This window comes from Chiloscyllium punctatum, chromosome 1 (assembly GCF_047496795.1).
Source record: "Chiloscyllium punctatum isolate Juve2018m chromosome 1, sChiPun1.3, whole genome shotgun sequence".
In the NCBI taxonomy this organism is placed as follows: Eukaryota; Metazoa; Chordata; class Chondrichthyes; order Orectolobiformes; family Hemiscylliidae; genus Chiloscyllium; species Chiloscyllium punctatum.
The window spans coordinates 80,027,023-80,040,111 of NC_092739.1; the positions used below are offsets into that span (position 1 = coordinate 80,027,023).

At 39.7% G+C, this 13,089-nt stretch overlaps 1 protein-coding gene across 3 annotated transcripts in view; it reads right to left on the reverse strand.

Moving 5' to 3' along the window:
- Positions 1-13,089, reverse strand: part of dlc1 (DLC1 Rho GTPase activating protein) — a 477,757-nt gene that overhangs the window by 347,123 nt on the left and 117,545 nt on the right. For all 3 annotated transcript variants that reach the window (XM_072569847.1, XM_072569866.1, XM_072569856.1), the window contains exon 3: positions 1,980-2,129. In XM_072569847.1, the coding sequence (XP_072425948.1) occupies positions 1,980-2,129 (150 nt within the window). The remainder of the gene's footprint in view (positions 1-1,979; positions 2,130-13,089) is intronic.

Genomic DNA, 13,089 nt, shown 5'->3' on the forward strand with positions numbered 1-13,089 from the left:
GAAGAATGAGAATGCACAGATGTAAGATAATTTGCAAATGTTGCATTAATGATGTGGGAAAAAAAATGTTTTTATACAGCAAGTCCATAGAGCGTGGAACATGCTGCTTGGAAATGTGGTGGAGGTTGGTTCATCGGAGGCATTCGAGGGGGTTTTGGATGATAATTTGAACAGGAACAATATTCAGGGCTATGGGAAAAATGCAAGAGAGTAGACCTGATATTCATTTAGAAAGCCAGTGCAGACAAAAGTATATGATATACAAGCAGAATTAGGTCGTTTGGTCCATCCAGTCTGCTCTTCTGAATGATGGGCTGAATGGCCCTCTTCTGCACCATAACAATTCTGTGATTCATTTTCAGTTGTGCCTCTTGTGCAACTGTCTTTGTGATTGAAAACTGATTAAATGTGCAAAGTATTGTGATATGTTGCATTTTGGGAGAGAAAACTGATTGAAGCTAGCAATAGTATGCATTCTTCTACTAAGCAGCAGTAATTGGTGCAGTCATGAAATAGTATCACTGCACTCAGTGCTCTGTGAAAGAAACTTAAGGGATTAAACATTATATATATAGACTGTGGGACTGTAGAAAACCTGATCATGGGTTGAACGTTCCAGCATATTTTCATAATGACGCTGCATGTGCTTTAAATGCTACAGCATTTTACTCCCATTTCCTTTCCCAGGAGACTTTGCAAGCTTTCTGTCAACATCTGTAAACAATATTTGATCTGCAATGACATCATCCCTCACAAGCACGTAACTTCAGGAGTAAAATCATGTTACAGTTCTACCTTTCAGAACACAATTTAAATGATACCTTTAAATAGTGACACACAATCCATTGAGATTATTTAATACTTATAAAGTAAGACCAATCCCTTTGAAGAAAGGGCCTTTGTGCTATGTTACTTCAAAGTAGCAGCGTATCATAATTTAGAACAAATAATCTCCACAAAATGCCCTTTGTCAAAATTCTTTTTACATACAAGAGTGGTGTTAAGATTTTTATCAGAACACATGCTTACAACTCAAAAGCATAATGCCATGGCAAGTACATTGTGTGATATTATCATGCAAAGGTTTAATGCACTCATATCAAATTTCTTTCTACATTACTTTAAAGTTGATCTTAACCATTTATTTTGCATTGAGTAATATTGTTCTTAAAACAACAAAGGAATTTGATAAAAAGCATTAAAGAGCAAATTTATCAATTCTGTCATTCTTGAGCAATACAACAAAACAACCTGAAGATAGGACAAATGCTGGAGACCTGACTCATTGATCCAAGTTCCCATTTGATCTAGAAGTAGAATCTGGCTGATTTGGCCTTGGAAAATTTATACGATAATGCCATACTATGTAATTTCAAGGCTATTAAGAATTAAATGTTATTTTGAAGAATGGTAACATTGTAACATAGTTTGTTGTTCTTCCAAACTCTGAAAATTAAACCATAGTACCTTCCCTTAACAACATTCTTAAACTTGACCCTGGCCAACCCCCAATCATTCCTTCTTCTGCTATGTGCCAGTTACTTGTTCTTTCATTTTTGGGATGTTGGCAGAGGAGCAGCTCTAAGGCCAGTTAACATATCCATGGGCATGTAGGAGATATATCTGTTTACGCAGCCATTTGGGTTTTACAGGTTTACTATTCTCATCAGCATGAGGTGCCTTGCTTTCTGATAAATTTTACATGAGGGTGTTAATTTGATGCTGTTTTATTAAACAATGATCATCAATGAAGGTTAATTAACAAAAGGCATATCCCATTTTTAATGACAATTAAATATATTCCACCCTTATATTTCTCAGTCAGTTTAAATAAATGAAGAATTTGTTGACTATTAGCCTAAAATTAGGCCATTCTCAAAATCCACGTTTTCTATATAATTCTTAAAAGAAGATTTATACAGTGTTTAGCATTTACAACCAAAAACAAATAGAATGTAATTGTACGTAAATGTGCTCACAGGAATGTGTCTTCTCTTAAAAGTTGGAGTACTGGATGGAGAGGAGCTTGCGCTGAGAGCATTTTCAATGTCTTGGTCAAGCTGGTCCAGTTTCATAATGAGCAGCACCATGGAATCCAGCCGTGCTCGATCTCGATCTTCCCTCATTTCCTGAGGAAACAGACCCTGCAATTACAACTCGCAGACCTAGAATCATTGAATCATACTGCACAGAAAGAGGCCTTTCATTCCACCATGCCAATGCCAGTCTTAAAAAGAGCTTTCCAAAAGTATATTAAAAAAACTTTTTCTTTTTTCCAAAAGTGTGGTATTTCTAGTTTTAGAAATAGATTTTACACGACTGAGAACTGAAACTGTTGGAATGCTAGAGGAACATCGAAATCAGAAACATTTTCATTTTAGAAAATGGAGTTTTAGCTTGAGATAGATTAAATTCAAAAAATGTGGAAGAGTGTTATTAATTCTGTGCTGAACCTCTAAGAATTTATGCGATAATGCTGAACTGTGTAATTTCAAGGCTATTAAGGATTAAATGTTATTTTGAAGAATAGTTTGTTGTTTTCCAAACTCTGAAAGTTACCTTAAAACTGTTTACCTTTTCTGCTCTGTGCCAGTTATTTGTCTTTAATTTTGGGGCATTGGAAGAAAAGCAACTTTAAGATGCCATAGCAACTCATTGTGATTTCTTGTATTATGTTTGCTTACGTACATTATGTCTGGTGATGTAGCCAAGATAAATCTTTCTATGAATACTGAGAACAAAATTGAAGATTTATTTTTGCTTTCTGTTCCAAATGCATCATTGAGTCAGTCAAGTTAAATTAGAACTTGTTCATTTATTCTGTAGGCGTAACTGGCAATACCTCTGCCCCAAGCCTCGATGGTTCACGCATGTTAAGATCCCAAGGGCTGAAAAGGCAATTACAAGTTGGCAATGGCATCTTGCATTCCAGAATTAACAATGATGAGTTTATAATTCTACCAGAGGAAGTGCAGACATATATATATTCACACATATCAATATTTTTAAAAAATAAGTAATTTGCCTGTGATGGTAAATTCCAGACATTATTTCAAGTGTGTGAAAGAGCATAACTCATTTGTGACTGTAGCTGTCATGAATTAAAGTTCTTTCAGGCCCATAAAAGAGCTATCATAACTCATTGTCCCTGTGGAGATATCTTGTGTTACCATCATCTGTTTCAGTTTGTCTGAGTGAGCGGCAAAGCTTTCCTGGGGATTTTCGAAGGATAGTCAACTGACTATATGCTTATGTGCTGTAACAATGGTAAAAATGGTGTTGCAGCCTGTTTAAAAGGATGGCAATTTAAAGCTTTACATTTATGCTTAGATGAGCAACTTAATATTACACAACATGGCACAAAAATATGATTGAAGATGCTCTTAGATTGTAAGAGCATAAGTTATGAAATCAATAAAGGTCAATCAAGCCTACATCTTCCAGACAAACTATGCATTCCCCACTTACTTAAACTCCAAAGGGAAGCACAAGTGCTTATACTTCCCAAAACAATTAAACCAAAATCCAGTATACTCATTAATCCGCACAGTCCCATATTCAACTGCAGCTGCTATTCTCCGTGAAAATATTCTTCCCAAAGGATGGCAGTTTAGTTGATGAGAGAAATGTATAATACAAACAAAGAATGCTGGAAATACTCAGCAGGTCAGGCAGCATCTGTGGAGAGAACAGCATAGATCACATCTGGGCACTGTCAGTACTACTCTATGCTCAGGAGGAGGGATAGGCATGGGTGCTCTAGAGCAAGATAGTAAAGAGGCCTTGCTGGCCAGACAAACCTCAGCTGGGGGTGTCCTACTGTGGAGCTAACCTTGCTACTTGTGGTCACACTGTAGGACAAAAATTTCCAAGCAGAAGGAACAGCCCATGCCAATTTGAGGTGTCAACCTGATGAAACTACAACAGATGACAGTTTGCGATCCAAGTAATGGATACAGCATGTGACAGACTGAGTTAATGATCTCATAACCAATGGATCAGATTAAAGCTCTGCATCCCTGTCTCTTACAATTATAAGTGGTGGAGGACAATGAAATAATTAATGAGAGGGGAGCGATATCAAAGCAAAACATGTAGCATTTGCCTTCTTCATGCACATGCTTACTTTCAGTGATTGGCCGACAAAGGTAGCCAGGTCTCAATACTGCTCCTCCTTTCCCAGTCTATCACCATTTAGATAATAATGTGCCCTCCTGTTTTTGCTACCAAAGTGGATAAAATTACATTTTTTCCATATTATACTTCAGTTGCCACGCATTTGTCCACTCACTCAACTTGTGCAAATCACACTGAAGCACCTCTGCTTCCTCCACACAGCTCACAGACTCCCCTCATCAATGCCTGAGAGCAACCAGGCCAACCACAAGAACCCCCCTCCCGAGCACTCACTTATCTCTTGGAGCAGCTGACTTCACTCACCAACGTCCGGGATCGATTGTAATACTTTACAAAAGGTTCCTTCCAAACTCTCTGCCTCTACACCAAGAAGGAAAAGGGTAGCAAGCACATTGGAACATAATCACATCTAAATTCTTCCTCAAGCCACACATCATTTGGTGTTCAGAGAGTAACATGGAGAGGTGATCCCTGAACTGAAAGTGGTGTGTGGAAAGGTGTGGAAGCTCAGTACTGACCGGTTCAGACAGGGAGTGCCTGGAAGAAAGGAAACTGGGGTTCTGGGAGGAAGTGTTTTTTGATTACCAGCAGAGCGTCTGACTCTGGGTTCCAGGCGTGACCTGCATTGCTTTCCATACTCAGACAAATTGTAAACACGCCATTGACATAGGAAGACAGTGGTCACACCTGGAGTGGATGGAGTAAGTGTTTTTCTTTCTGTAGGAGCACAGATACTCTATTTTTTAGTGATACAAAGTCCTTCAGGGGCAAAGACATTCATCAGGTTACACAGGGCAGGGTGAAGACATCTGTCATTACTGCAACCTGCATGTGAAATGTTTGTAATGTCCAAATATATGGATGACAAATCCTTGTCTTAAGCAGTCTTGACCATGTTTTTGGTGATTACAGATTGATCACAGTCATCACTGTGTAGCAGAAGTAACTGCAAGGGACCTTAAAAGTGTTGTCACGTGTGGGCTATGATTCAGCAGGACAGCCTGACATCTCAGAGGCTTCACAAGGTCATGGATTCTCCCTCACATTAACCTGTTAATTATTTGCCGACATGAACGTAATTGCAATACTGATTTTCTTGGGTGACATGAGACCTGAGATTATATTTTCACTTGGCCAGGAATTTTAGGTTAGCCCTTTTTTTAAATAGAATCCCTACAGTGTGGAAACAGGCCCTTTGGCCCAACAAGTCCACACCAACCCTCCCACCCAGACCCATTTCCCTATATTTACCCCTGACTAATGCAAATAACTTAGGCATCTCTGCACACTATGGGCAATTTAGCACAGCCAATTCACCTAACCTGCACACCTTTGGAATGTGGGAGGAAACCAGAGCACCCGGAAGAAACCCACGCAGACAGGAGAGAAGGTGCAAACTCCACACAGGCAGTTGCCCGAGGGTAGAATTGAACCCAGGTCCCTGGTGCTGTGAGGCCGCAGTGCCATCTTTCTTGTAAGCAAGTGTGTAAACAAACATGCAGGTGGAGTGCCAAAATGCAGCCCAGATGGATTCTGTAAAATTGATTGTAACTTCTTTTACATTACTAACTTGTATCCTAAATTCAGCACATTATTCAGAAAAGACATCACCAAATAGTTATTTAGTCTGACATAAAATGTTTTCTCCGAAGTTTGCTGGTGGTCCTTATCTGGCTGAGTTAAATAATACAGCAAATTGCATAAACTCAATCACGTTTACACAACAGTATTTGAATATTTGCTGTAAGGTTCCTCCGCAGACTGATTGTTTATATAATTACCAAGTATCTGTAAACAATTCTGGTATATAAATTCAGCAGCTCATTACCTGTAAAATTATAACCATCTTAGAACTTGTGTAAATTTTGGCAATGCTGCAGCACACCGTGTTTTCGCTCGGTGGTCCAATACTCAATGTTACTTGCTTTATCCATAGTTATACGTTTCAATATGATTGGAAAAAAAACCCTATAATTTTTGGCATCGAGTTTCTTTTCTTTATTTTCAGCAAAACTTTTTAAAACTATTCCTTTGTATTTTTATCAAATATAAAATTGTATTTTTCTTCTTTCAAATCTCCCTAGACCTTACATCACAATGGCCCAGCAACCAGATAAATGATCCCCTCTCAGGTTTTGGTCACAGCTATTGGCCTATTAGGACGTCATTCAGCATGACCTTTGACAGACCTCAGGTAAGGATTTTTCCTTTTTACAAAAAGCTAGCATTCAGTCCCCACATCTTGTATACTTATGTGATTGCAAGACCCATGTTGTGTCTCAGTGCGACTTCAAGCAGTTTTCCATTCAATCTTGATGCATTTTTAAACCATGTTTTACCAGATGTTGGTTAATTTCAGCAGGTTTCATGGAGGATTTTACTCATGAACCCTGGTGGGTTTTCTCACATTATCGTCTCAAACATGCCATGTTACCATGCACCATTGTATTCTCCCACCTACTGTAGGTAAATACACGCTATTGCTGGGACATTCCAGGATTCCTGGCACCAACACCATCTTTAAAAAGCACTAGTTGTTAATTGCTTCCCTGCAAGGCCCATGTTGTTTGCCCTGGACGTAGTTGACAAGGGAAAATTGGCACACCACTTTGTGGACAGGGACATGGAGATCTTGGGGTGGCACACAGGAGGGCCATCCTCATCTCAAGAGTATAGACTATGCGGTTTGAGGTGGGTGCATTGGGACAGTCAGACTGAGTGTGTGTCATAGAGTCATACAACACGGGAACAGACCCTTTGGTCAAGCTCATTCGTGCCAACCACGTTTCCCAAACTAAGCTAGTCCCACTTGCCTGTGCTTGGCCCATATCCCTCTAAAGCTTTTTTGTTCAAGTACCTGCCCAAATGTTTTTAAAATGTTGTAATTGTACATGTCTCTACCACTTCCTCTGGCAGCTTGTTCCATACCCACACCATCCTCTTTGTGAAAAAATTGCCCCTCAGGTCTCTCTTAAATCCTTCTCCTCTCACCTTAAAGTTATGTACTCTAGTTTTGGACTCCCCTACCCTGCGGACAAGACCTTGGCTATTTATCGTATTTATGCCCCTCATGATTTTATAGACCTCTATAACGTCACCCCTCAATCTCCTACATTACAGGCCTATCTAGTCTGCCCTTATAACTCAAACTCTCTACTCCGGGCAACATCCTAGTAAATATTTTCTGAACTCTTTCCAGTTTATCCTTCCTATAGCAGGGCAACCAGAACTATACACAGTATTCTAAAGTGCCCTTACCAACGTCCAGTACAACTGCAACATGATGTCCCAACTCCTAAAATCATTGGTTTTAGCAGTGAAGGCAAGCATGCTAATACCTTCTTCACTATCTTGTTGACCTATGATGCAACTTACAAGGAACAATGTACCTGAATTCCTTGGTCTCTCAGTAACATGCAGAGAGAAGATGCTGGCACTTACACTTACGGAGTGCACAAGTTCATTAACCTTCTTGTGACACTGTTGCATAGCCCTCTGGTCTGTGAACACGATACTGACTACCTGGGTAACAACTTCACAACAGGCTGGCAACGTTTGAACTGGTGTGCCTTTAAATATCCTGCTGTGTGAATGGGGAAGATAGACTATGAGCCTTGGTAAGAGGTGGGTGCATTGGGACAGTCAGACTGAGTGTGTGTTACAGAGTCATACAACACGGAAACAGACCCTTTGGCACCATTAAGCACTTGCACCTCTGATAAATGCAAGATGACTGTTACATAAAGAGGTGATATGGAATGAAACCAGCAGAGTAAAATTGCATGAGAAATCTGACTAGGGCTCATGTGTGAAACTTTTTATGAAATTGACACTTTGCCACACATTGAAAAAAATTCAAGACACTATTTCAGTTTAAAGCAACACTAATAACAACTCCAGGAATGCGATAATGAGCAAATTCAGTTATGGTAATCCCATTGAATGTGTAGGGGCAATGGTTGGATTCTCTCACTGGAGATGGTTATTGCCTGGCACTTGTGTGGCACAAATATTATTTGCTGGCTGTCAGCCATATTGTTTAAGTCCAGCTGCATTTGGACACATGCTGCTTCAGTATCTGAGGACTGACAAATGATGCTTAACATTGTGCAAAAATCAGCAAACATCCCTATTTCTGGTGTTATGAAGGAGGGAAGGTCACTAACAAAGCAGCTGAGGACAACTGGTCCCTGGCAGACCTTCAACTGGGAGTAGGTCCCTAATTCAGGAAGTCCTGCTTTCCAAGAGCTACTGGCCATTCTGAAACTAGCAGCTGTTGTATTTGGCAGCACCACTGGGAGGTTGTGGCCTCTGCTGAGAAGATATCAAACAACCTGAGGATCAAGACGTCAAGTGCTTTTCAGTGGGTAGCTTTGGAACGAGGGAAGATGAGAGCAGAGGTATTGGAAGCAAGAGCATGGGGTGGTCTCTGCAGCCCTGCCCAATATCCAGCCTTTCGGCCCTCCATAAGCTAATGGGACTCATCCTGAACTGACAGCCTGCCTGCACTGTTGCATGGGCCAACCCTTTTGTCCCACCTGAAGCTATTTATTATAATCCAGGTTAAAAATGGGTCCTTGAGTCATCATTAATTGTCTCAATTGGCAGAAAGGCAAGAGGTCAAGTATGGGATCACCCGCCTAGAACTTGATTCAGGTGAGAGACGAACATGGTGCGGTTCTCGGGCAATATCCCACTTCATTTCCTTGCCTTCCCATCTCCTTCTGTGCCCAACACTAAAATATTCTGGCCATGGTTTCTTCTTCAGTTCTTAAACTGACCACAAGTGGCTATTTGTTACTTGACTCCAGGCTGATCTTGGGGCAGTTTTAGATCATGCAAGCTTCTCTCACAGTTTATGAGTCATTTAGCCGCTCAACCAAACTATTAGTTATTTTCTGTGCAGTTACTTGTGAGTAACGAATAAAAATCTGATAATATCCCAATTTCATAGGCTTGGAAAAGATTCCTTGATTCTTTTACAAATGCTTAACTCTAGTATTTGCTGCAGAAGGAATCTCAGTGTCAGCCTTTTCCTTCTTGCCGTTGTCTTGTTTATAGCTCCATGAATGTCTGCACTAAAACTGCGATTGTACTCTGCCACTGTTGTTTTCAGAAGTTAATTCTTCTAAACATTCTCATGACATTGGTGGAATTCTGGTTATTTGTGGGGCACAAGTGTAAAAATACCATCAAACAGGCTACAGCCGCTCAATTATAGTCACATCCAAATATGCACTATTTAAAGAACTCAATAAGAGGTTTGTTCAAGCAGTAGTGATGGCCCCCTGGCCCCCACCCCCTCCCACCCTCCATTGCTCATTCACAGACCAAAGCCCCTGACTTACAGAGTAGAACTTGAAATAAAGAAAAAAAACATGCAGCTGAAAGAGCCTTTTGTGTTCTGATACCTAGAGGAATGCTAGCCATCTTGACATAGTCCTGTGAACCACTATTGAAATACATTTCTAATATGACCGCAGGGTCAGAGAGCCACCACCAAGGTTTCCAATGATATATCACATGTTTTTCTAAGCCTTTTCAGAGGGCTTTGTACACGAATGGTGGTTTCACTTCTCTCAAGTATATAAAAATGTTGAAATGTAATCAGAATTAAATTTGCAAATTCCAATAAACTGAATCATCTCGTCGTACATATTGAGAATGATACATAATGCTTTTGCTCTCTGTAAATCTCAATTGGTTATTGAATAAGACATGGCCAGAATGTAGGTATAGTAGTTGTAAGCTGACCCTTGACTTTCATATACATAATTGTCAATTTAGCTTCTTGCCTACAGCAATACATGTGTTTCAATGTGTTGTTATGTATCTATTATATGTGTATGTTGGACTTGCAGTGGCAGCAAAGCCATTGGAACCACTTTGGATATAGCCTAAACGAGGCCATTCAGAGACACATAGTCAGACTGGTTGTTATGTGTTGAATTTTCTACTGGGATTCAGATGAATTTTTTTTCTGGATAATTAACATCTTCCCTCTTTAGATTCTTGGGGGTATAAACAGTATTGACCTACTTTCCTCATACAAGAAAAGCACAATGATCTGGATAAACAGCTCTTCACAGCTGAGCACTGCAGGTTCCACTCATAAACTTACATTTATAATTTTGAAGACTCCACTGTTATCTTCAAGGGATCAACATATGAGCATTGGAAATACGATCAAAAGTAGACCATTCAACCCCTTCAGCCTGCTCCTCCATTCAATAGATCAAGATCATAGCACAGGACAGCACGATGGCTCAGTGGTTAGCATTGCTGCCTCACAGCGCCAGGGACCTAGGTTCAATCCCAGCCTTGGGCCACTCTGTGTGGAGTTTGCATATTCTCCCTGTGTCTGTGCGAGTTTCCTCCAGGTACTCCAGTTTCCTTGCACAATCCAAAGATGTACAGCTCAGGTGAATTGGCCATGCTAAATTGCCCATTGTGTTAGGGGAATGGGTCTGGGTGGGTTACTCTTTGGAGGGTCGGTGGGCCAAATGGCCTGTTTCCACACTGTAGGTAATGTAATCTAATCTAACCTAACCTAACCTATTTGTAGAGGAACAAAAAGGGAGGAAGAAAATTCAGCAGTTTGTGGCATTATGCCACAGATAACCTTTTCCCATATCTGAAGATACTGGCTCTTGTTGAGAACCTGCCTCCAGCACTCTCGTACCATATCCAGCTCCCTATTCTGTCATCAGATGCTGTATTTGAGAAGGCTATTCTATCAATGGGACTGTCTGATCCAAATTACATCCCAATGACTATATTGAAACATTTTCTAATTGAGTTGGAAGTTGCAAAATTCAGTTCCTTCGTGCCTATTCAGCTCAATAAGCACTTTGGATCCAAAATGGTTGGTGTTGCATAAGTACATGCTTTTTAATATGAGCTCTGCCAGTTATCATTTGGTGGAACCCACCTTGGTGTGGATGCAGGAAGTATGACTAGTACGCAGTTGAAATCAGTTAGTATTTGACATTGATTCGGTAAGTGCCATTTTGGAGCCAGCACTCCAAATAATGCAACATCTGAAAAACACACAGCTGACCATGGACCATATAGTTCACAAGGAGAGTACGTGGCCCATCATTTGAGTACTAGATGTTTGAAAGGCTTATCTAAACAGTTCCATTCTCACTTTTCTTTCCCCATAGTGCTGGGTTGTTCCCTTTACATCATGTTTCCTTCTGCAAGTTATTATGACAACTACTTTTGCCATTCTTTAAGGCTGTTCATTTCAAAGCATAACAACCTGCTGTATACAAACAAGTTAATCTGTCTATACTTCTTGCTTTTAACTGAAATATATATTCTATATTAACTAACTGTCACCCTCCATTGGAAATTATTAACAGATATGGATTAGGAATGGAACTCACCCTGTGCTAGCCACAGGAATTCAGAGTAAGTGAAATAGTCAGAAACCCACACTAAGATCAGTTAGCTAAATCAGTACATTGAGGGATCAGATTCCAGAAGCTTCTAAATTTTTGTGGCTTGTTTTCACACTGAGTAGTGCAATGTTCAACTTAGCTATCAATCGAACATCTGGACAAGATACAACACTATATTAACTAAAACATAACATTGTATTCATGAAATATTCTGATTGTTGGAACACCAGTAGAGCATTTAATTGTAATTCTGCAACCTGTAATCCCAGTGGGCTACAGAATTGGAGCTACTATATTGTATACTGAGCACTGTGTATACAATAGAGCTACTCTGTGAAATGTAATATATGTTGACAGTATGGAATTGTTGATTCAGTCAACCCCGTTTTTACAGGAATGGAAACAACACTGAGTGCTTGGATATTTGACAAGATCAAACAGAGCTTTTTCTAAGCAGCTGATATGAAGGTCTCTACCACAGAATCCAACATTATTTCAATATTATGTAGTTTATCAGAGAGCAGAGCAGTCACAGTTAGCAGTTGTTTCAAGCATGGATCAAAAGACTGGTACTAATCATCTCCAATGTATTTTATATTATCTTTTTTCAACATGGAAAAGAGGAGACTGAAACAAACCTTGGCTGTAAATTACTACTTAAGACATTTGGGCAAGTACATGAATAGGAAAGGTTTGGAGGGATATGGGCCAAGTGTCAGCAGGTCAGACTAGTTTAGTTTGGAATTATGTTTGGCATGGACTGTTTGCATTGAAGGGTCTGTTTCTGTGCTGTATGACTCTATGATTCTATTAAAATCAGATCATGGAAGTCAAACGATCAAAAGTTCATATGTGGAATAAACCTCCAGAAGACATGGTTGATTCAAGTACAGTTAAAACATATGAAGAACATCTGGACAAGTACATGAAAAGGAAAGGTCTAAACGGATATAGACCAAATGCAGGTGAGTTTAGTTTGAGAAACTTGGTCGCATGGATGAGTTGGACCAAAGATTCAATTCTAAGCTCTATGACTCTGACGAATATTGTCAAAAACTGCTTATAAAGTCAAACATGCCATGACAATAATTTTCGATACTCACGAGTGAATATTGCTGTGGTGCAGCAATGTTTGAGGACAGCTTGGTGGGTGAAGGAACCCGGAGAAAATATACATTGAGATAGGAAAAAGGGAGCAAAAATATTAAAGCTGCAAACTATTTAATGGTTCTATATCACTCTGTGCTAATAACATAAACTCATAGAGAAGGTACATTTTACAGAAGTTATATGGAAGAAAAGCTGTTTCCAGTTCAAACATGTCTTTCAGATCACCAAACCAAACTATAAAATGTAACCCAAACCATGCCAACTCAAAGGTTCGGAGTGTGAATTACCACATTGATTTATAGCCAAAAAACATTTAACCTACAAAATCAGGCCAGTAACTGTTTAGCCAAACTCTTTCCAGCTCATAAAAATTTACAACACATATTTTGACTGCTTACACTCTGATCTGGAAGCTTTAATAGTACTGCTGGAGCAC